Source organism: Plectropomus leopardus, chromosome 1 (assembly GCF_026936395.1).
Source record: "Plectropomus leopardus strain MGB_pleo_1.0 chromosome 1, ASM2693639v1, whole genome shotgun sequence".
NCBI lineage: Eukaryota > Metazoa > Chordata > Actinopteri > Perciformes > Serranidae > Plectropomus > Plectropomus leopardus.
Window position 1 is genome coordinate 17543209 of NC_142176.1, and position 24380 is coordinate 17567588.

The 24380-nt window shown below is 42.9% G+C and overlaps 1 protein-coding gene across 7 annotated transcripts in view; it reads right to left on the reverse strand.

Moving 5' to 3' along the window:
• Positions 1–24261, reverse strand: part of cbfa2t3 (CBFA2/RUNX1 partner transcriptional co-repressor 3) — a 52040-nt gene extending 27779 nt beyond the window's left edge. For 2 of the 7 annotated variants that reach the window (XM_042493459.2, XM_042493451.2), the window contains exon 1: positions 22756–23583. In XM_042493459.2, coding sequence (XP_042349393.1) covers positions 22756–22960 — 205 coding nt within the window. In that variant the 5' untranslated portion in view covers positions 22961–23583. Of the gene's footprint in view, positions 1–12088; positions 13270–22755; positions 23584–24191 lie in introns of those variants that run through there. The other 5 variants (XM_088076745.1, XM_088076739.1, XM_088076730.1 and 2 more) reach the window with 4 other exon arrangements.
• Positions 24262–24380: the final 119 nt, after the last annotated feature.

Below are 24380 nucleotides of genomic sequence, written 5' to 3' on the forward strand. Positions count from 1 at the left end.
ATGTCTGCACGTTTGACGTAATCGGGGCTAAAAGATTGCTCACCAAAGAAACAGTCTGCAGTCTGAGTTCTAAAAATGTTCTCTGTCTTCTACTCTTCCCTTGTGCCATGATGAAACAAGATGAAAAACAATTCACTGAGAGACACACAAAACCACCGATCATGTACTGTACAGCTGCACACACACAGCACAGTGGTTTGTGCAACTTTCTAAAGCCATTTTGGGGTATCATTATAGGTTTAAGTACATATGCCTTTATTATAACTCTTCAAAACAAACACAGATACACATTCGCAAATAAATACAATCATGTCATGACAAGCCATTAGAGGGCCATACAGATACATCTTGGTCTCATTTCACATCGGCATATGTCCCTTTGTTGACTGTATGCATATCTGTGTGTGAGTGTGTGTGTGTGTGTTCGCATGTGTGTTCATGCTTCCACTGGAAATACAGCTGCAACTTATTAGCTTTAGCTAACCGCTGCACAACAGTCCCCTTAAATCCCTCCTGTCTCTTCAATCTCTCGTACTCCACAGAGACTCTCGCCAGTGACCACATAGCCCTAAAACTCACCCTCTGTCTCTCGCTCCTTACATCCCTCCCTCCCTCCCACTGTAATTCCCCATGTCTCCAGGAATGCTGTTGTTTTTAATTTCTCCCAGCTGCTCTGGCTGGCTGCCCGGCCGCCTGCCTTCCCACATCTGTTCCCTATCAGGCCGCTGAGGAGTCCACACAAACAGAGCCTCAGCCCCTGGCCCCCAGCCTCCCACCAGGCCTTCATATCAAAACATGGGGATTGTAGCCTTGTGCCCTGGACCTAAGATTTGGGGATACAGCATCTACAGCACCTTCCACTCTCCTACTACCACCAGCCCAAATGCCATTCAAAAGAAAAAAGACATCAGTTACACACAAACAGTCATCTTCCTCTAACCAAGAGACATCTATGAAAAGAGCAGATGTCTTTCTGATTATTCTATACTTGAATATATGCCTTGTTATCAGTGTGAAGTCTGAACTGTGTCACAGGCAAGATGGGACTGTGTGTACATGTGTGTGTATTGGCGTGTTAGCACACAGGCTGCTTCTGCAGAAAGATCCCAGACTCCACTTCATCTTGAGCTGATTTAGAGTTCAGAGGCTTTAAAGCCCTCACTAATGACAGGGTGGGAGACAGGCCTATACAGTGCACGCGCACACACACACACACACACACACACACACACACACACACACAAATAGAGACACAGATGTATGCACACATGTTTGCTGAATGCATATGCTCACGCTGCGGACACAAACACATATTTCCCCTATGTTACTTGAGAATCCCTGTGATAGTACACATGCAGTGCCGGCTGAACAAACACGTTGAACAAAAAAACAAAGGGGGGGGGTGGGGGGGGGTTCTCCTTAATAAGCTCTGACAAAAGCCCTCCTGTCTTTGATCAGATTACCATGAGCAAATCATTGACAAGTCACCATTTTTTTTTCCAAGTCAAAAGCTTTGGACCAAAACATTTTCTTTAAAATGGGCAAACTGGCAAGAAAACCAAGGATAAGTTGAGCACAGGCAGGGAGTGAGGATGGATTAAAGACAATTTATCCAGGGCTAGAGGTGCTAAGGGTAGAGGAGTTGTACTTCTGTCTCTCTGAGCTGCAGGGATCCTGTCATACAGTGCTTATATCTGTGAAAGCTGTTATTGATGTAATTGTATTGAAGTTCTAGCGACCATCTGTTCTCCTTTGGGAGGGCCTGGCTCCTCTCGTCGGCAGTGAAGTGGTTATGTGCAGCATATCACTGCTGCCGACGTGTTTGCAGAGAAAAAACTTCCTTTTCAGATTTTCCCAACGGCTGCTAATAAAATCCAGATGCTAGACTGGAGCTGTTTCTGCCTCACTCCCTCACCACTCCCCTCCTCCTCTCCTCCCTCTCCATCTTCTGTCCTTCTATATCTCTTCTCTCTCTTATCCCCCCCCTCCCCCACTCCTCCTCCCCTGTCCTTCTACATTGCTAATCATTTATTTTGCTCTTTTCATCTACCTTTCTGCTCTTCGCTCCCTCCTTTCTCCCCCTCGATCCATCCATCCTCGCCTTCCTCTCAGCCACTAACCCAGAGCCATTCCTAAATAAAGGAAAGTATTTGTGACATTCAGCCGAGGCGGCTGTGCCAAGAACAACTCCCTGGCTAGCCAGACACATCTGGAGTGTGTTAGGACTGCACTGGGCACTGGTACCAACAATGGATTCCCCAACGCACATACACACACAGAAAGTGGTCACACATACTGGACCATAGGAATCATATACAAACTAGACTGCAAACATTTTCATAATGACTAGCTTGTTTTCATCTCACAATGACAAATGTGGTTCTTGTTGCTTGCCAGACAGCCCAGCAGCTGTATGCACGAGCTCTCCGTTGTACTTGTTACTGTGTTGTTTACTCTTCCTTAGCAGCAATAGTGGAATACACATAATGCACATTTATATGCAAAATTGTGTAAGTACACTGAGTATAAGTACATTGAGAGGGCATGCGTGTGTATTGTGCTTCTGCTTGTCTGTATGTGTGTGTGTGTGTGTATGTGTGTGTATGTATGTGTGTGGCTCCAGGGTCTCTGTGTGAGAGGAGTTGAACACCTGAACATCAATAACTGTCATGTGGGCCACCTGGGACCCCACAGCCAGCTTGCACCATGGGCACACAGCCATCACCAGCACAGCTGCCACAGAGCGAGAGAGATATGGGGGAGGAAGTAGGAGACAAGAAAGAGACACACACAAACATACACACACACACACAGCTACTGTATATGAGAAGGTGACTGTGCATGCACATCTGGGAATGGGTCAGAGAGACAGAGAGAGGGATTTACTTGTAGCCTCTGCTCTGCATGATAACTCTCCTTTGTTCCCTCTCATCTATGTCTTCTTTTCCTCGTCCTGTCAGCTGTGCGCCTAATTTTGCCAGCTGAGAGCTCAGCCTCAGGCTGCTACATTGCAACATCACATCAGACTTTCTTCCGTCATTTCTCTTTCAGATGAGCTCAGTTAGTGGGCTCCATCAGAAATGACATAATTCATCTTTATATCCAGTACACTGTTGATATGCTGGTATGAAACAGGGTTGTGCACAAACTTTGCCCAAGTCTCTGAGACCTGAGCTAACTCAACCTGACTGGTATTGCTGCATTTGTGATCATTTGATTTTTTTTTTTTAAATGTACTCTATTACTGACTGTTAACTCACCAGGTAATGTAATACATTGTTGGCTACACTTTGTCTCTTTTCTTCCTCCCACTGAGCATTGCATATGTATCTGCAACACATGGCATACGTGGTTGCAGATGGTGGGCACAGTAAGAGAGAGAATGATGAATTTCTTAAAGTAACAGTGTGTAAACTTTCAGGGGAATTTAGTGGGAATTCGCTGTGAGGATTGCAGATTACAACCAGTTGAAACCTCTACCTGTTTGAATTCCTTCAGCATTCATTGTTCAGAAGATTTTTACTGGGAGCCCAATTATCCGCAGAGGTCTTTTCCTCTTCAAAATTTGCAGACCAGGTGATTAAAACCGATAAAAATACTAAATAAAGAAGTTTCACATTATAAACCACCAACTAATGTGTGATCATCTGTTTTCTCTGCTAACTCCAGATGTTAATGAAGTTTTCTACCAGGAGCCACATTATCCTCACAGGTCTCCTCCTATTCAAAACAAATGGACCTTGTAATTTAAACCGGTATGAACACACGCGCTTCAGGTTAAAAATCTGTATTTTTCCAACACAGTTTGTTGTGGAGGGGCCACTAACAACGATGGTCCATGCAAAGACATGAATGGCCAAATGCCAGTGTTTGGTTTGTCCATTGTAGGCTACTGTAGAAACATGGTGGTGCAACATGGTAACGGCAACATAACGATTCTTACTTTCAGGTGATTATACACTAAAGAAAACGTACTTATTACATTATATTTAATTTCTGCCAATATATCCCCCTTATTAGTGTGAAAAAATAATTAAATACATAATATTTAAATAGCAATAAAAGACAAAAACATGTTTGAAAATCGCCTCTGTCATCCTCTGTCAGAGGATGTTCACAATGAGTGCACTTACAAAAATAAGCTCCCTGATCCAAACACCTGCAGCCTCACCCAGCACCAATTAGCTCATCAGGCTTTTAATTACTCTGTTAATTGCATACAGGCAGCATGAAGGGCAGCCTGGGAATAGGGCAAGGGGGGCCTCCTGAGGACCCAGCCTGACAAGCCTGACAAACAAAGAAGAGCTTTTCTACCAACAGCAGCCACAACAGAGTGACTCTGGAGGCTGGGAGGAGAAGCAAAAACAGGAGACAATAGCTCCAAGTGCCTCATCAGCAAGCAGCGCTGCAGCAACGAGTGATATCACTTCCTATTTCTGATCAGTCCGGCGTGGAGACTGTGAGCTGAGTGATGAGAGAGGCTGAGGAGAGCAGAGAGGAGACAAATTTGAGGAAAGAAAGAAGCCATGTAAAGAAAGTGCATCTGTGAGCAGCTACTACATCTGGATTAGTTCATATTGGTCACAGGAGGGAGGGGGGAGCGGGGTGTGTTAGGGTTGGAGAGGCGGTTGAGAGGAGCGAGCGTGGGAATGTCCCACTGTTAAGTTTAGGGCATGTGAGCTTATTGTATTTGTGGGAGAGTTAGTCCGGAGTCTCCACAGAGTGACCTGTCTGTCACAGAGCTCTGCGATAACACAAACATCCTCTTAACTGTGTGTAATCTGCACACACATGCAAACAGAACGACGAGGCAGCTGACATGAGAGGGAAAACACAGGCATGAAAAATTCTGTATTTCTGTTTCCACCTCGTGTTAGTCGGCACTTATTCCTCATCCTTAGCAAATGTCTCTATTGATCTGTTAGTGTATCAGTCTGGCTGCCTGTCTGTCTCCCCCTCACAGCAGATGTCCTCCCTCCCATTTCTTCCAGGAGCAGTGTTTGAGGAGGTGTATCCAGGAAACAGTGGCCGGCGCTCACTTCCTGTGTGACAGGTGTGCGATGGAGGCCTGACAGCTGCTGTCCTGCTCTCTCTTTCCCTCTCTGTATTCCTCTCTCCTGTTTCTCCCTCTTTCCAGCCAGCTGCAGCAGAGAGCAGCTCTGTTTGTTCTTACGTCACCGCTGCTTCCTGCTGATTTATGGAGCACAAAAGACTTAGATTTGACCCTGGCACCACATACACACACATACCATGGCAACTGCAGCATCCCCCGACTCTTTACATGTGAATGTGTGAATTGTGCCTTATTTTTCTCCCCATGTCTCCCGCTCTTTGTGCGCCCGTTAAAAAACCTGACACTGAGCTGTCACTTACAGCTAAGATAGGAAAACAAACAGCAGATTAGTCATTCTCCTGCTTGATGTCATGTATTTCATTTCATTCAGTGTTAAATGTCTGCTCTGTCACTATGAAGCTGTCAGCGCTGACAAAACTGTCTGTAGCCTGAACTGCTCCCCAGCCTGCCAGGGCTCTCATACCTCTTCATTTGGCCCGCAGGCACAGTAACAATAGCTCCTGACATTAGCCAGGCATGGGTAGGGTGTTGTGTATTATCCTGCAGGACCCATAGGTTTCACACGTACACACATATTGAGGCACACAAACCACTGGGAAACAGAATGTGGCGGCAGAGGAAGAGGAGGGGGGAGCATTCATGTGACAGGTTAGAGAGAAGCTTTGACAGTTTCTCCATTTAGCCTACAGCCAGCTCATGCTGGAAGCTGCCGAAATAAATACCAGCTACTCCTCTGGGACACGAGCCGACTACGGGACGCCGCCACAAAAACAGAGCAAGCGGGCAAAGGAAGAGAGCCACCGCCGTGCCAATAACATGCTGATTATGTGAGCTAATTGGCAAATTAGGATGACCTGCTGTCATGTCGTGGGCAAAGCGAGCGGATGGCAAAACAGTATCACTTTAAGAGGAAGTGTTCTTTTGTGGATCATCAAAAGTTTGAGAAAATATGCCACTGTATGAACATTTTAATTCATCCCTAAGTTGTGCATTAACATTAACTCTAATTAAAAGGTAAATTAGTGACAGTTCCATAAAAAGCTAAACTAAATCAAGCAGAAATGGACTAAACCTTGAACACAACCCTGATCAGACCTTCTCAGACTGCTTTTAGATAACACACCATTTAAACACACACAGTAAAAGTAAGACCTACTCATCTTTCTCACAATCTTTTAAACTCTATGCACATTTAAGATAAGTCCAAGCTATGATTATGGTTATTTTTTAAGTTATTTTGTAGTTATTTTGTGTCTCTTCAGTTTCTTTGCATCACTTGTTGGTAGTTTGTCTAAGGTAATCAATGGTCCATTTTAGTCATATTGTATGTCTTTGTGGTTGTTTAAGCCAATTTTTGTGTTACTTTGTTTCTCTTTGAGCATCTCTTTGAAGTAGTTGTGCGTCTCTGAGGTAATCTGGTTTCTTTTTTGGTCTTTTTTGTCTCTTTATGGTTGTTTTGTCCCTTTTGTTAAGTTATTTTCTGTTTCTTTGCAGTTACTTTACATCTCTTTGTGGTCATTTATGAATATCTTCCCAGTCAGTATGTATTGATTTGAGTGACATTTTGCAGGTAAGGACACGGGTGGCTCCCTTGCATTTTGGGCCCCTGGGACTGTGCTTAGTAAACCGATTCAGTAATCCTTCCGCAGTCTATCCTCCTGAAAAATCTACAGCCCTGCATTTCAGAAATGTGCTGTCAATGTGATCAGGAGGTCCATGACAAGCCTGTAATTGATACTAGAGTGTTTATAAGTTGATACTGTAAAATGTAAGTCTATGGTCTCACACATAATCACAACACTCCTGTTTATCTGAGAGTCTACAGATGTATATAGACACCTCTTCTTCATTGATAACTCACAGAGGTCAGAGCATATTACTAATGGGATGATCTTTCTCTGAGGTAGCACTTGAAAGACCATCAAACACACACCCTGCAGAGGCTCCTGGTGACTTTAAATGCCGGGCGATAATAAGTCACTCCTCAAAGTGACCACTGCTCTTTGACATATCAAGAAAATCTCTGACCTTCCTCTCTCCGCACTTCAAATACCTCTGAGAAGCTAAAATGTCCATCTCCTAGTGAAATTAGGGCTCCACACAGGCAATACTTTTATCTGCATGGTGTCGTTTGTCTGTGTGTGGGTTTGTGTGTGTGTGTATGTGTGTGTGTAGAGAGAGAGAGACAGGGAGGCAGAGGAAGGAAGGCTGGAGCCGAGATTAAGGTCTGTACAACTAACTGGTAACACAACGGCACTCAGTGGCTCAGCCTCCCATTTGAAGAGAGACGGAACCATCTGTGTGGCACAGGATCTGTTTCCAGGAGATAACGGCTTTTTTAATTTCACAAATACTGTACAAGGAGAGAGAGAGAGAGAGAGAGAGAGAGAGAGAGACGTGCCTTCCTTCCCAATCTCTGCCTGCGTGCTCATGTGTTGCAGCACTTCCCCAGACGTCCAGAGAGGACTGCTTTGGAGTGGAGGCCTTAATAACTCCAGTCTGTGTTCCTTTGTGCTTGTTTACTCCCTGCCTGTGATAAAGGCCTCGACGTGGGGGCACAAGGAAAGGGAGGGGTTCATTATATCAGGTAGCGGTGGCGATATGAACTTCCCATTTTCTCTTTTGGCCTGTCCATTTGACGTGATTAAAACAGAGCTCAGTGCTACTGTAGATTAGCCCAGCTGTTTCCTGTGTCTGACTCTGATCTAAGCATACTTCCTACAACGAAGCAGAGGGAGCGGGTGTGGAGGAGGGACAAGGAAAAGAGAAGGGTCAAAAAAAGGTCAGAGGTCAGTGAGGAAGTAAAAGGTGAGGAGGCAGAGCAGGAGGTGAAATAGGCACAAGACTAGGAAGGGAGGGGGAGGAAGTGTTTTTTTTTTTTTTCTTGGCTGTTGCTGTCAACAATTCAGCTATACGTACTTTATATGTGAAATCATCAATGTTGTGACATTTGCTTCCAATTGCATTCATGATTAAGCATTTCTGTGAACTGTGGAAATGTGGCTCCCTTTTGAAATGCGTAATTGAGGGTGCAATTTGTCAGTGCTGTATATGCTGAAGTAATTTTAGTAAAATGAAGAGTCAATTCAGCAAATAATTTCCACAAATGCTCAGCAATAAATGGTGAGTTTTCACCCTTGGAAGGCAGATAAGGTAGTAAGGAGCATTTCACCTGCTCTGCATGCATGGAAACACAGAGAAAAGACTCCTGATCATTCCCCTGGATGCAAAACAGTGTTGTGACTAACCAGCAGAGCAGAAATGGTGAGTGTGTGTGTATTATTCTTGGGTATCCGAGTGGATGTGTGCACATGTAGGGAAGCGAACGGGGAAACAAGAGAAAGAGTGATATTTCGCACACACATTTGGGGTTTTAGTTGGCCTCCACCCTCCGCTCTGCTCCCACGCTGTGGCGTCAGCAGGTCAGCCATCCAGCGAGTGTGTTTCTCATTCCATCAGATGTTGGGAAGCTGTTCGCTTCTCCGCTCTAGTCTCTGACATTCTCCATCTCCCCAGAGAGGCTGGGCAGCCTTGTCACAGTAATGTCAAACACATGTGGAACAGACCAGAGCAGAGCAGACCAACATACACACACACACGCACGCACAGGACGGAGGACGGAGCAGGAGGCGGCCAGAACCACTCTGGTCTTTTCCAACTGTGTATTAGGATAAACAGTGAAACCATAGAGATTAAGCGCCGGGAACGTCACTTCATCACTCCTTAAGTTGCTCACTTGCTCCCATATCGACAAAAAAGCACACACATTCACACACTGATCTTACTGAACTTACTTTGTGCAGTATGTATGCTTTGCTTCTGCTGTGAGCAACAGTGCTGCATAAGGCTGCTGTTAATTTGTCATCCCGAACACAGACATATCAAAAAGCTACTAACAAAATTCAAATAACAATCTATAACACGTCACTGTCTCCTCTTCAATACCCATCGCATTTTCTCTGTCTGTCGTTTTTTGCTTCTATCATGAACACATACTCTCACGGGGAGGCAATGGTTAGAATAATAACCAACAATTATGGCTTCCTCACTTTCTGCAGTTTTGTCATGTCACTGCAGCTATTTGTTCTCCATGGCACAAACTAAACAGAGGATGTACTTCCCCCTCTTATTTTGAAAGTATCTTTATCTCTTGGTGGCTAATGTTCTCACCCTGAAGGAAAAGCAGGGAGACTGTAATGAGCTTATCTGTGAAAAAATACTCCTCTTGAGTGAAAACTTCACATAATTTGGGTTACATTACCACAAACAACACTAAGAATTAATACCACAAACATAGTTTTGTCAAAAGGCAAAAATATGAGCTGTAAAGACACACACTTCGTTTTGAATCATCTGGTGAATCATTTGCGAAACAATACTTTTATTAGAATGGGAAATAAGACTCACTATTTAACATGATACATACACATAAACATAAATATAAATAGGCTGCACACACACTATGTAACTTTGTGCCATTGCCAGAACTTAAAAACACCCTGGTGTAAAATTATATGGCTTCCAACTTGGTGGTTGGGTTCCTCTAAGTGAACATCTAAAGGGTCAGAGACGATTGACTGGACAGAAAGTATAAGACGAGAACATTTTCTGCTTCACAAATTATATTTGTGTGCAGCTGTGTCTTCTTTAATGATTGCTCTTACACATGAAGCATACAGCATGTATGAGGACAGGTCACGAGTCGATACTTCTCCTTTTCAAGGTGTCACATGATATCAGATACAACACACTATATCTACTAGCCATACACAGATAGACGCAAACACACACACACACAGGCCAGATGTCTTTGACTAGTGTCAACTGCTTGGCTTGTCTTGTTTGTGATGGCCCAGGTGTCTGTGTTGTGCTGACCACCTGACCGGCCTTGCTGTGCGCTCGCAGCTCCCGCCCACCCAAGGCCATCTGCTCTGCTCATTAATTAGGAGACAGCCAGTTTCACCTGCACTACCCGCATTTAGATCACAATAATTACCACATGCACACTCACCAAGCCCACACACTAATACAGTAAACACGTAAGCTGTGCGTAGATCCTGCTGCAGCATCAAGTCACAGCACAGAAAGAGCCGTGTCACCAGACAAGAGACAGTGTTAGATGATGAAAACAGTTTCCCCATCTCCTGATTAACTATCTTGTAAACTTTGGCACATGCAAGAGCACCAAAAATATTGTGCCTTTGATTCCTTGATGGCAAAACATAAGTCAAAATGTGCCTGAAATAGCAGCAATGAATCACAGAATCATAAAACAAGAAAGCATCGTGAAGCACAGGGCAGTATTTGTTTCTTCTAGTTGTCATTAAATAACAGAGAATCTACACTGACTCTCTGCTGGTCTGTGGCTTCGCCTGCTGCTGTTTCTTCAGAAGAAAACAGGTTTTTCTCTTTAAAAGTCCTGTGGTATTTCTCCTTCTGCATATTAAACAGACAACGTCCCATCCATGCACCTGTGGTAGTAGATGGGAACTGAATAAACACTCGGCAGGCTGGGGTTATAATGAATGGCCTGCCTTTTAAGAGAGCTACTTAATGATGAAGTGGGGACATCTGCCTTAGCGGGCGGCTGGCCGGGCCCAGCTGAGCGATGGGGCGGTCAGCGTTGGAAAGGCGAGAGGCTGAGATGCTCGCTCGGTGGTGATGGAGGTATAATGTGCGGTAAGGCAGGGTGTCTGCACTGCGGTTTCACCCCTGCAACCTCCCATCCATTGTTCGAGACTATTATCAACTGTTCAATTATTCACATGATATTTACCAGGGCCAATTATACAGGGCCGTGTCCTGCAGAGAAAATGGCCTGAGTGTTTTACTGTTGCACTCACAGGCAGAAGAGTGCGCTGCTGAGGCTGTTCAAGTGGAAACCTTTGGCTGGACTTGTTTCTTCTCAGGGAGTGTCCCTTGCAGTCGCAAGATAAATTATCCTCCATGATTTCAGCTTTTCTAATCACTTTGCAGTTGAGTTTATTCCTATTGATTTCCATAGTATTCCTGTTTTAAACACTTCCTCTACATCCTGCATTAATGTTTTCACAAGTTGGTATCACAACAACACCCTGACCTCAACAGAAAGGATTGGTCTTTCTTGTCACACAAAAATGAACACTGGTGATGCACTATCATTACAAAATGTGGAGGTGCGGTGGAGTTCAGTTCAGGGTAAACCTCTCAGTTTATCCGTTAACAGCCCTCCCCTTCATCAGGTCCAGGTGGACACCAAGTTCATGGAGAACAAAGATTTTGTGTCATCACTTTGTCTCAACATCACTTTGATGTGCAGCACAGACTGGTGGGGCAAACAACTCGTGAACCATGTGTCTCTGTGTTTGTCCGTCCCTCTTCACCTCATCACATTTTGTTAACTACTATAAAGTAACAAAAACACATGAAAACAGACAAGTGCATACACTGGCATTAATAATAAAAATGATGATGTTTTTTGTTGTTTTTTTAATCATCACAGACTCACTTTTTCCTGTCCTGCCACATCCAGGGTAGCAGTTTCCATTGGTCTGCATGTCTCTATCTCTACATAATTAACAACAATTAAATAATAAGAAATGTGATATTTCATGCAGAGAACTCATTGCTTCCCCTACATTCATGATCACAAACCCCCTGAAAACAACTTAATATGTAAAAGGATTAAATTAAAGTGGTTGGAACTACAGATAAAGATCGCAAAATAAGCATTTTAAATGATATATATAAGTCCACCAACAGCAGCCTGGTTTCACACTGACATTAACATGCCACTCCAACAGAGCTGGAAACACAATGTTGACCACAATGTTGAGAGAGTTTAAACCAATCGAGATATCTGAGCAGTCTGAGCCTTTAAATATGAAACACGTATTCTATTATATCAAATTACAAAAACCCAGATGCACGCTCCTGCACGCCTCCAGTGCATTTAAACACATTTCATACCAACAACAAATTAAATATTTTCCATGATTTTGCTTCAATACAGTTGGGTTTGCAGGTTTAACTTACTTTGTGAAGGTCGAGGTCAAGCTGAGGTAATTGTAGCGGTGATAATCCACACCAGATAGTTTGTGAAGCAGGTTTTATATCGTCTAAATCCTCATTATTTTGGAGGAACAAAATGATAAAGCCTTTGCTAGATAGTGCGGGAAACTGTTCAGATGTTATTCCTTTTTTGTTGTTGCTTTGTTTTGAAATATTGAGAGGAAAGCGAGGCAGAAGCCACAAAAGAAAAAGGTTTAACTTTCCTTTGATTGGTTCGAAAAGGGCTTTGACTTTCCAGGTATAATAAATTATGAGGTATTTCTCTTCTCAGTAATATCGAAAAAGCAAGGAATAAAATCAAAGCAAGGGCTTTTGGATCCTCTTTGGTTTTGCAGTCTGTTTTGTGATTTTCTTTTAAAGCAAACAGCTTCTTGTGATGACGGTGAAATATTACAACTTGTCCCAGTCATGTAAATCCGCTCTCTTGCTCATTTTAACCATCCCGGATAGAAGAAATAAAATAAAAAACACAATGAAAGAAAAAAAACAGTTTCAGCTGCAAAAAAAACGTCCCTTCTGCTCGTTTTAAGCAGACAAAAGTATTAACCGGTTTCTATTTTGTCCAAAAATCCTTGCGTCTGCCATGTAAAAAAACGCAAATTATTAAGATGCGGATCCTCTTGTCTGCAGGGTGCGTCTATTATTCCTCCTGTGACAACTTTAAACCTCTCTTTAGTTCACAGTTCAGCCACAGTCCGTGGTGTCAGAAACAAGTCCGTATACATCCAGAGAGATTCAATCTGTTCCTTTTTTTGTTTGTTTTAAAAACAGTTTCTTCGCAGCCTGTGGACACTCTACTACCACGTTTCTCTGTACGGTCCTTCTCCTCCGCCGCCGCGCCGATCCTCCGCCGACCTCCTGTCTTCAGATGGTGTTTGTAAAGAGATCCACTTCTCCCGCAGAAAAATCACAGTCAGCTGGGCATATTTTAACGTTTCTTTTTCCCGTAGATTTACAATTTTTTTTGAGGGGGGGGGTTGGGGGGTTCTCAGACTTGTTTTGTCTTCACTGATGAGCGGAGCTGGCGAGCTCACTGTACGCAGTAACCGCGGCTCTCTCCTCCTCCTCCTCTCTCTGTCCTAGCTGTAGCCTTCTGTCTGCGTTTAAACACCATCTGGAGCTCCTACCCTCTCTCTCTCTCCCTCTCTCTCCCTCTCTCTCTCTCTCTCTCTCTCTCTCTCTCTCGGGTACCATCAGAAGCGAGAGCTGGCAGCTATGTACAGGAATCTTTCTAAATTGAAGAAGATCCAAATTATAGAGTACAAACCCCCCATACTGATACAAAATTATTAAAACTATTAAACTGGAGGCTGAATAAACTGCACGATGCTACAGAACAATACCTGCATGAAGAAGGACTTTTTTTTTTTTTTACAATCCATGCCTAGAAAAATATGTAAATATATGCATTTTACATGGCTTAAAGAGCGCAGCCTAAAACTAATGATTTCAGCCGGTCACATAAAAAAGCAGTGAAAGCTGAGTGAGAGACAACTGTTTTACTGTCCCGCTGTCTGCCCGTGGGGGCCGCTGTTTCCTCATATCAGGACATGCAGGGCAGAATTGAGTTCGTAAGACTGCAGACTTTATTTACTTTATTCAACACTTGAGAGAAAAAAACAAAACAAACCCCACAAGAACAGATTTCTGAGAGCTGAATGAATACAAAAGAATATCTTCGTCTGCATGTGAACACAAGCCAGTAAATGCTGCAAAGCTGGCAAAATGTATTGTTTTCTTTGTGTGTGTCAGGTATTGTCATAAGTAGTCGGTGGGTGGATTGATGTGAAGATGGATAGACTAAATGTTGCTGTTATCACTGTCATTAGTGCTCTATTTTTATTGCTCTGCATGCAGTTAAATACACGTGCATTGCCTGTTTTAATTAGTACCTGACAATGAAGCACAGTGTTGTCTCTATATATCCTTACCAACATCAACATTGGTATTTTTTTAATGCTGACTGTGTATATCCCATTTAATAGGCTGTTTCAGCCCTTTATTCCTATCAAGGCAACTATGCAACTCTGCCAGTAACAATTATTTTTTATTAATCTGTCAATTATATTTCTATCCATCTATCTTTCTATCTATCTATAAATAGCTATTATTTATTTGGTATTACATATAACTTTTATGTTAAAACAATAATACTGTTGTATTGTGTACCGTTGTCACATTATTTTTGGTTAATTTTTGTGTTTACCTTACATTTGGGAAAAAAAATATTTTTGGGGTGGAGGCTTCAAATAAATCCACTGGATTTTCTGCATTTCCCTGCATTGTACATTATTTGTTATCTATATTGTAGAAATATAAAACAAACAACATTAACTATTTTGTCTATAAAATGTCAGGATATAATGAAAAATGCCCATCAAAAGTCTTCAGAGACAAAACAGGATGTCCTCAAATTGCTAAATTTGCCTGATTAACAGTCTAAAACTGAAATCTTTTCAATTGGCAATGACAAAATAGACACAAGCAGCAAATGGAAAGGTGGCCTGTTTGTGACATTATGTCTTCATTAAAGACCTAAACTATTTTTTGTTTTTGAAGCTACTGCAGATTTATTTTCTGTCAGTCAACTCATTTCTAATTGACTCATCATATCAGCTCTACTAAAAATGATGGTGCATTCACAGTAATGTGTATTAATGTGCACAACAATGGGCAGATTTTGAGATGATGGCTCCATTGGCACAGATATGCAAAAGGCCCCACCACCTATCCTAAATAGCAACAACACGCACAGGCTTTATGGTGATTTTGCATGCTTTCTGTTGTTGTTCTGGGTCTTTCTTTAGTCATGATGCTTCTACAGCCTCATTCCCACTGCACAAAAAACTTGCTAACACCTGCTAATATCTGGCTTTTTAATGTAATGGGAATGCGTACAATCGGCATTCACACACAGGTCCAATAACTCTGCAACAGACACGGGTATTTACCACCTCCGGGTCCGATTGGCACCGATCAAAACACAACACTCAGGTGAACGTGTTAATTTTAGCTTCTTAACCGGCGAGATGCCGTGATGCACTGCCGCTTATTACCATCCATCTCCACCTAAGCAGTTCTAAAACATCAATCCATATTAGACTCCACCGAGTCTGGAAGAAAGGCAGAATAAGTAAGAGATATATATATAAAGAAAATAAACCACTGTAAAGTTTTCATAGACCCATCTTCATGCTGCTTTCTCCTTTTTACCTGTCCTCCGATCCATCCATGATGTCAAACGGACACACCAAAACAACCCATACAGTAGCAAAAGGCAGACCAGCCTGCTGTAGAGCCCTGTACAGGTCTGCTACTGGCAATAGGAAAGCAGTCTATAGCTTAATTAGTGGGTTTACACATGTTTGAAAAACCCACGTGCATATGCAAATTTTGGTGGGAAAGGGATACTTTTGTGTTTTTGTGTCTCTTTGAAGTAATTTGGGGTCAATTTTTTGGTTTGTAATTTGAGTAAGATTTTACAGATAAGGGCCAAGTGGGGCCCTGACTCTTTGGGCCCCTGGGCCTGTGCTGATAGGCCCATTCATTTATCCGTCCATATGCACAACCACAGACAGACAGCGGACAGAAATACATGGAGAGACACAGTGAAAAAAGCAGGTACATCTGGCTCCTACAATGAGAGTCCTCCACCTGTCCACACTGGTCTGTTACCCCCTTTGCCCCACCCACCTGCCCTCTTTCTCTCCCTCTTGTGGACGCGCACACAGCCACACGTTTGTGTGTGTGCACACACACTCACACATAGCCATAGAGGGGGACAGAAGACAAAGCTGACACCCTCCTGACCCCTCCTGCTGTGTCTACAGAACAAACAGAACCAGCTTGTAAAGTACACACAGACAGCTGCTCTGCCCCGACTCCAGTCTCACCAGCATCGCCAGCCTCCAACACAAACGCTGCCTTCATATGGAGCCAGGAGGACTTTTAAAAAAAAAAAGCGCTCCAGTTCTGATTAAATAATGTGAACAAGCGTGGAGGGGAAGCCCCAGCACTCTTTGATTGGAACGTCAGAGTTTCCCCCCGCGGCTCATGTGAAGGAATAACTTCAGGTAACCTGAGGTCCAGTGCCAATGTTTTTGTTCACACCAGAAAATGCCGATTTCACTGTAAAGCTGCCGCTGTGGTCAAACACACACACTCATGAAATTCACCAACATCACACACATAAAGAGATGCACAAGCCATTACAAGCTGAGTCTGTCGGAGGCAGCGCGTGTAGAGTACCATGGTGGAAGTACGGTTGTCAAGGAGATGGATGAAGTGTTTATGAAACTCCCTCTCTATATTTCTCTCAGAGTTATGGCCCTAGGTGGCTCATGCAGCATTGTGTGTGTGGGTCTTCTTAGTATGTTACTGTAGGTGGCTTATTTGTTTCCAGTGCAGAATACTGAAAAGGGAAGAGGTGTGTGTGTGTGCGTGTGTGTGTGTGTGTGTGTGTGTGTGTGTGTGTGTGTGGCCTTGAGTGACAGAAAGGTTGGCGATGGGGGTTGCATCCAAAGAAAGGATTCCTGTCAAGGTGACAGCTCCAAGATTGACAGGATGCTATTCTCCTCGGGAACGACGTCAGTCAACCTGTCAGCCTCCCTGTACGACAGCCTCTCACTCCTCTTAATTTGGGCTTTTGTTGAGCGGTCACTGGGTTAGCCCTGACACTCCATGTGGCCGGCCTGATAAACTGCACAATGAAACACACACAAGTAAGGTGGGGAGCTCGCTTGAATGAACTCTCTGTGCCATAATACTGTGACTGGAAGTCCCTTTGATGGCATTAATGATGAAAACAGCTTTGTCTCCCCGTTTTCTTTCACTCCTCTATCTCTCCGGTACCTCACATACCCCCCCGCCCTGCTGCGGACTCTGTTATTTTGACAGTATCTCCTGGACAGTTGAGCACTCACTGAGATACAAGAATTAGGTTTGGTCATTGTGCTGGTATGGAAATGACTATTTCTGTGTGAGAGTGTGTCAGCGCAAAAGCAAGAGAGAAGTTTGCAGCATTTCCTCCACTCACACATTGTAAATCCTTTCCTATAGTGGCAGTCACAGGCTAGTGTGTTGACAGGAGATAAGGCCCTGAGCCGACTGAAAGGAACGCTAGACCCATTGTGTTCCTGCGCTCCTCTCTCTTCTCCTATCCTCTCCTCTCACATGCACATTCAACAGACCACCCTCTTACGGAGATGCCATTAAAGTCACCATTGTCATTGTCATGAAGGGGGAAAGAGTACATCTCACTTGATCAAAACGGAAACAAAACTCTTATGCTGATTAAAACACTGATAAAAATAATTGTGTGTGTTGAGAAATCACGTGCATCCTCCCCGAATATGGGTTTTGTGATGTAAACACTGTTTTCTCCAATAAGAGGATGTTGTTCTCGCACTTTGTATGTTAACATCTTTAATGTGCGTGCACATCTCTCAAGCTGCTCCATACTGTTATGAAAGAGGATGAGACAGAGAGAGGGAGTCTTTCTGTGATACGGCGTAGTGCAACGGATCATTGACCCACCCACTCAAGCACGTACGCTGGAATGCTGCTTTTACAAATTGCACCCATAGACCCCCTGACATTTTGTTTGCAATCGAGCAGCAAAGTGTCGCTTGTTGGAATCATACAGACATGATGTGAATTCAAAATTGAATCCATGCTCTTTGGAGAGAATAATGTCCTTTGAAAAACTTGACTTCTAGGGTTGTTTCATTAAGAGCACTACACCGTACACTACTGTCACTACTCCATACTGTTTTGCTATTCCATGTACTATTCAAATTTATTCAGTTCTTTTTTTCTGTTTTGCAAATACTAAAATATTGCAAAAGCATTGCAACACTAAAATCATATTTCACTTGTAAATATTTAAAGACTTTAAAGGGACATTTCACCCCAAAATCAAAAATACCTTTTTTTTCTCTTACCTGTAGTGCTTTTTATCAGTCTGAATTGTTTTGGTGTGAGTTGCAGAGTGTTGGAGATATCAGCTGTAGAGATGCCTCTTCTCCCCTGTATAATGGAACTAGATAGCACTCGGCTTGTGGTGCTTAAAGCACCAAAAAATACATGTGAATAAGTCAACAGCAATATTTCTAGAAATTATGACCCAGTTATTCAAGATAATACACAGACCTTGTTGTGAGCAGTTTATGAAGGAACTATTTTCTTTCCACCAAATGTATACCCACACAGATGGAAGTGTGCCTCTACTGCTAACTCACCTAGCACCACTGAGCTAGCTTACATTACAGTTCAGCCGAGGTAGACACTATTGATGTTTACATCTCACACTGTCACAAGCACAAGCTTCTCGTGCAGTGATTCGGTTGGCGGGTGCAGTTGGTAGAAAGATAATAAGTCCTATATGAGACTGCTCACAACAAGGTCTGTGGATTATTTTGAGTAACCGGGTCATGATTTCTGGAAAGGAACATTGCTGTTGAGCTTTTCAAATATATTTTTTGGCACTTTCAGCACCACATGCTGAGTGCCATGTAGTTCCATTATAATGGAGAGAGGGCAGGATCTCTACAGACGATATATCTCCAACACTCTGCAAATCACACCACAACAACCTAGAATGAAAAATAGCACTAAAATAGAGGAAAAATATGTATTTCTGATTTGGGGGTGAACTGTCCCTTTAATTATTGATCCAAGAAAAACAGTAAAATATAGAAAATTAGATAAACAACAGTAAGACTATACCTACATTTCTTAATTATACATAGGCATTCATAGTCCTACTACTAACAACTAATCTATAGGAAGTGAATTGTAGGAAGCAAAAAATGTGAGATGCTTTGATAAGACAAGTTATGTTTATCTGCAGGATGACTCGTGTCTGATCGTGTCGACTTTAACAACATGCATACAGTTAGTGCATGCATCTGTGTTTTTTATTTGTCCAGACTGCCAGTCCAGAGCGCAGGGTCACAGCTGACCAACAGAAGTGCAAACTGACAAAGGAGGAAGTGACACCTGATTATATCAAGTGTTTACTCAAGAACAGGATATGCAGCCTGAGCCTGAGGGGGAAATGGACAGTAAAAAGTCCTCAGTATGCAGGTGAAGACACCCTCCCACACTCACATAAGAAAGTCCGTGCTATATATGACTGTGTTTCCCAAGAGACAATATGTGTGTGTGCTTGTGAGAGTGCACGTTTGTGTGTGTGCAGACAGTTGGTGGTGCTGGCACTGGAGATAGTGAGTCGAGGGGGATGAGGCACTGTATCAAGTTGTGAACATCTGTTCCTCATAGAAACCACAAAGCTGGTGCTGAGAAAACAGAGAGGATAACTTCTCTCTCTCTCCCACAAACACACACACACACACACACACACCTCATCACCACCTTGCCTCTTCTCCCACACGTATAGTACCTCTCACTTTTTTCCATTCCTGATTTACCCTGTTTTCCTCTCTCTTCTTGCATCAACATCCATCTTTTCCCACATTTTTTGATGATCTCTGCCACATCTGTGTGCTTGTATCTGTGCCAGACAAATACTGATGTAATCATTAAGCAGTGGATCAGTGAAAATGTTACATTTTAACATGTACAGTAAGGTTGTAGGATTTTATTACAAAATGTGTCTAGTAGTATGCACCATCATTTTGTTTGTGACTGTTCACCAGCTTAACTGCTGAGATATGGTGACAATGCAAAATTGTAAACAAGACAAGCATTTTTGAACAAACGAGGTGGATCTTTTACAGAACTCTGAAATCTCCTGGTTGTTCTCTTGTACTGTTTATATGTAAATCTATTTAAAGTAATGCGCCACATTCATATATAAAACACATAATCACGAGCCCATAATTTGTGTATAGCCAACGTAATCGGGAAGGCTACAAGTGATGAAACCAAGAAAACTCAAAAGGTGTGTGAGAGAGACATGGATCAAGAAAGAAACAGTGGGAGCCCACTGAGAATGCTTATGCATAGGGCCCAGAATTTGGTGCTACGCCCCTGAAGACAACATCATCAATCAATCATGCCTCTTTTCCTAAATCTAAACCCCATAATTTAATGTTAAGTACATCACTTTACTTCAAGTATATAATGTCATTCATTGGCCCCTAATTTGTTAGATTTCATATGAACTGTTGTATGAGGATACATTGAAAACTCATCTGTGCACAGAAAACTTACAGTATAGATATTCCAACGTCAGATTCACAAAAGGATGCACTCGTAAATCCAATTTGACGCTCTACACGAAAATGACAGTGGTGTTGTTCGAAGAAACAGAGTGCTGTATTTTTTACATAAATTAACAAACCAATAGGTTAATCTTATGAGTGCTCTGCTCTCCATCTACCCAGACCCAGTTCTCAGAGTACGCTCTGCTGCCCCGACAGTGTGGTGTTCTGACAAACCAAACGGTATTCTAATGCACTCTAACTTTATGAATGTTCCAGTTTGTGCTCAGAAAAGAAGTTAAATCATCATATGAACAAGCAAACAATGTAACTGAAAACTCCCCCTGGTGCAGACTATACATTAATTAATCAATAAATAGTTAAAACTTTTAAAAATAGTTGCTAAGTAAAGATAGAGTGTGCCCTGGCACTTAGAGCAACTATTTCTGAACAAACCCAAAATACACCAGATTGTAAAACTGCAAGACATTGTAATGATGTTGAATGTTATAGAAAGAACTGTGTATAAAGATAAAATGGATAGCGGTATCAAAATAAATTTGATCTCAAAGTATATTTTATGTGAATGATTAGGCCAACAGGTCTTTAGTGACCTGGATAATACTGTTGATAGAGAGTGACAAAGCTGTGTACTTATATGAAGGTCATCTCTTCATGTGAGAGAAGACTGTAAAGAATAGCCTATTCATAGCTATAGAGGATTAGGATTGGCACCAAATTATGAAGTCTATGATACAGCAGACATGAGCCAAGGCTTTGTTAGGGATTCACTGCACCTTTTCCCTCAAAGTCCCTTGATTTAGTCCTTTCTCCTTTTCTTCCTCTCTCCATCTCTCTCATTGCCTTCCTCCCTCTATCTGGGCTTGCTGTGAGGGTGTGCTAGTGCTGGGTGGCAGTTCCTTATTGTAGAGTGTCTATATGAGCGTGTGCATTTGTGTGTGTGTGTGTGTGTGTGTGTGTGTGTGTGTGTGTGTGTGTGTGTGTGTCTGTATGCTGTGTGCGGCTGATAAGACCCAGGGAGAAGAGCCAGCGTGCCGACATATTCTTGCCACCACGGTTATCGCCCGTCGCAGCTGTGCCTGAGCTCTGCGACATCTGCTCCCTCACAGGAAGCCTATGCTGCAGCTCACAACACCTCACACACACATGCACACGCACGAGCCCGCACATTACTACTGCTTCCTTTCCATATAGTGTGAACATATCGCTGGACACACACACACACACACACAGTTACATCAGGTAAACTACTTGAGACAAAGAGCTGTGTTTACAGTTCACATTGACACATTTTAATTTCCTCAGTGTATGCATTTGTGTGTGAGAGAGAGAGAGATGAATGGGTTGGAGCACCGACACCAGAGTTCTACTGGGTTTTTATCACAGAATTACAGGGGGGATGCTTATGACTAAGCCTAATTATAGAGGCCTTATCGCTGCAACGTTCACAAAGCTCATTACTGCCAAGAGACGGCAGGCGCTGCAGGTAATTCACTACGTTGGGTATTAGTCCTTGCTCTGGCTTACAGTTTCTACATATTTAGAGTCTATAAAATTGGGCCTTTAATGTCTGATTCTTAATGCATCTCTCTCTCGCTCTACTCAAACCCTTTGCTGAATTAAGTGAAGGTTTTCATTTTTACCTAAAGGCACCACTTCAGTGTTTTCAGTGCTTTAAGAATCAATTACATTATTTTTTTCTTCTCTTCCCTTTTTCCTGGATGTCTTTCAAGTATCCCTCATCTGCCTGCAAATAGTCCCTAAAGTTTTCACTCTGTCATTCACCGTGATGCACCCTCATGACCTGCATGTGTGTTATGAAGCCACTGAAGCGAACAGAGAAACTCAAGAATCTAGTTCCCTGCAGCTGTATGGGGATACCCGGAGGAAGACCCCCCACCCACCTAAAGCTCTTAAAATCTCCCTCTCTTTCCTTTAGGGACAAATGTGCTCCACTGGGCTTCCTAACAATAATGACAAATGTATTTGCTGTTGAAAGCTCATATATTAGACCCAAATATATGATAATAAGAGGATTTTGTTGAGAAAATTGCACTTGGTGGCCAATTTAATCCTGATTTATAATTCAATTTCATCCCCAAAGCAAGTTTGTTTTACATAAAAGTAAAAGAAAAGTACAGTAAATTGCCAAATGCAATATTTTTTCAAATAATCGCTTTGGGGAAAAAAACTCATTTAGCTGTTTGATGTCATTCTAACCTTGAAATCTGAGCTTCAATCATCAAATAACAGGTCTATACAAGATGAAGAAACCTCACTTTGCCCTTACAGCATGCGGCACTAAGTCAACACAAACTGATTATCTGTCAATCACTCCAACTTAATGAGAAGACCTGACAGCTGCGGGACCCTCCGTCTCTCATCACGGTAACACACTGCCAAAATATTTCATAAAACAGGTCCTACAAGATGACAAGCTCCTACCTTCACTACATCTGTAGTAGCTGCTGACTGCCAGGTTGAGATCGACGCTTCCGGGATGGAGTCTGTGAGCAGAGTGTTTATCCCTCAGCTCTCTTTGGCTGATCAGTGTGACCGTGGGGACACGTGGAGCAAACGTTGGAGCGGCTGAAGCCCTGGCTCTCAGGTTGGCCTTCTTCTGGGGCTCCAAATGGACCTCGGCAGACATGTTCGGACCTTCAGATCACCACTGCTTTAGATTTCAAGGTCCAAGCTGTATGGCAAAGACGACAAGCGTATAAAATCTTTATAAGCTCCAAAATCTTAGATGGCTCTCCAACTGAATCCTCTTTCCCACATTTCCTTGAGGCTTTGCATGTTCTTCCTTATAATATTCAGCCAGTTTACCTTTAATAAGGCCCCAGTAGACTGTGTTTGACCCACTGAACTGCCATAAAAGGACAAGATGTAGCTGTTGTTAAAACTCCAAACAGAGAAAAGGAAAAACAGCCAGAGGTTGCTTCCTCTTCATCCTTTCACCTCCTCACCAGACTTTGATCCTTGTTGTTTTATTGCTGGATATTTTTTCTCTGTTATATGTCTTCATACAACTTTGCATCAGAGTAATGCATGATAGTTGTCCGCCAATACCCACGAGTAACAGTCTTTGTCCTCTGCTCCAAGCGTCTTTTGCTGTCCCCTTTAGATGTACTTGGCAGGTTTTGTGTGAGCATCTACCTTTCTTTCTTCTTTTCCATTCATCTCATTCTCTCTTTGTTTGCCTCCAGCAGAGTGTGTGTGAGAGTGTGTGTGTATGTCAGCGGCAGGTCAGCTTGTCTCGTGGCTCTGGCTGAGGGGCTGTGCTCTCATCTGAACCCTCCTCCTACCCTGCCTGCCACAGCAGCTCAAAGGAGAAGCTGCACACACAGTGTGTGTGTGTGAGTGTGTGTTTGTGCATGTTGCAGGGCCGCAGCCCCTGGGGAGGCCAGGCAGCAGAACTGGCTGCAGTGATAGCAGCAGACAGCAGCAGGCAGCAGGACCTGGGCCTCCATCTGGGCTTCCTCTGTCAGGAACCAGCTGTTTCTGCGGCCGGCAGCCGCTCCTTCCCCTTCCCTCCTTCCCAGAATCCTTTGCTTCTGTGCACCTTGCTCAATGACCATGACACTTTGTGTCCCATTTCAGTGCACAAACTTCATTCTTTTTGTCCATACATCTGCCCAACTGCTCAATTTGTCTTTCCTAACATAACACTAAACCTTTTCTATCATGCTGACATACATTTTCTAGCCAGTTCTTTTATGAAGCATGCATCTTTGTATGTTTTTTTTTATCTCTTTCTTTGGGGATGATGTGTGAATGATAGTTGACAATAAAGTTTAACAGGAAGTACAGCCAATGCTAGCATGTCATTTAAATGAATACTTTACCCCCAAAATGACCATTTGTATATCAATACTCACCCCGTGTTACACTGTGAAGAAAGCTTTTTTCTTCCTCGTATGCCTCCACGGTGAACAAAGAATCTGAAAAGGGAGAAAATTCTTGATTCTTGATAATTGAAGTCATAGGCCACTGCTCTAACAAAAAAAGTTAATCCAAGTCTTATTTATCAAACTCTATGCTCAGTACTTCCCGAACAGACAGCCCTT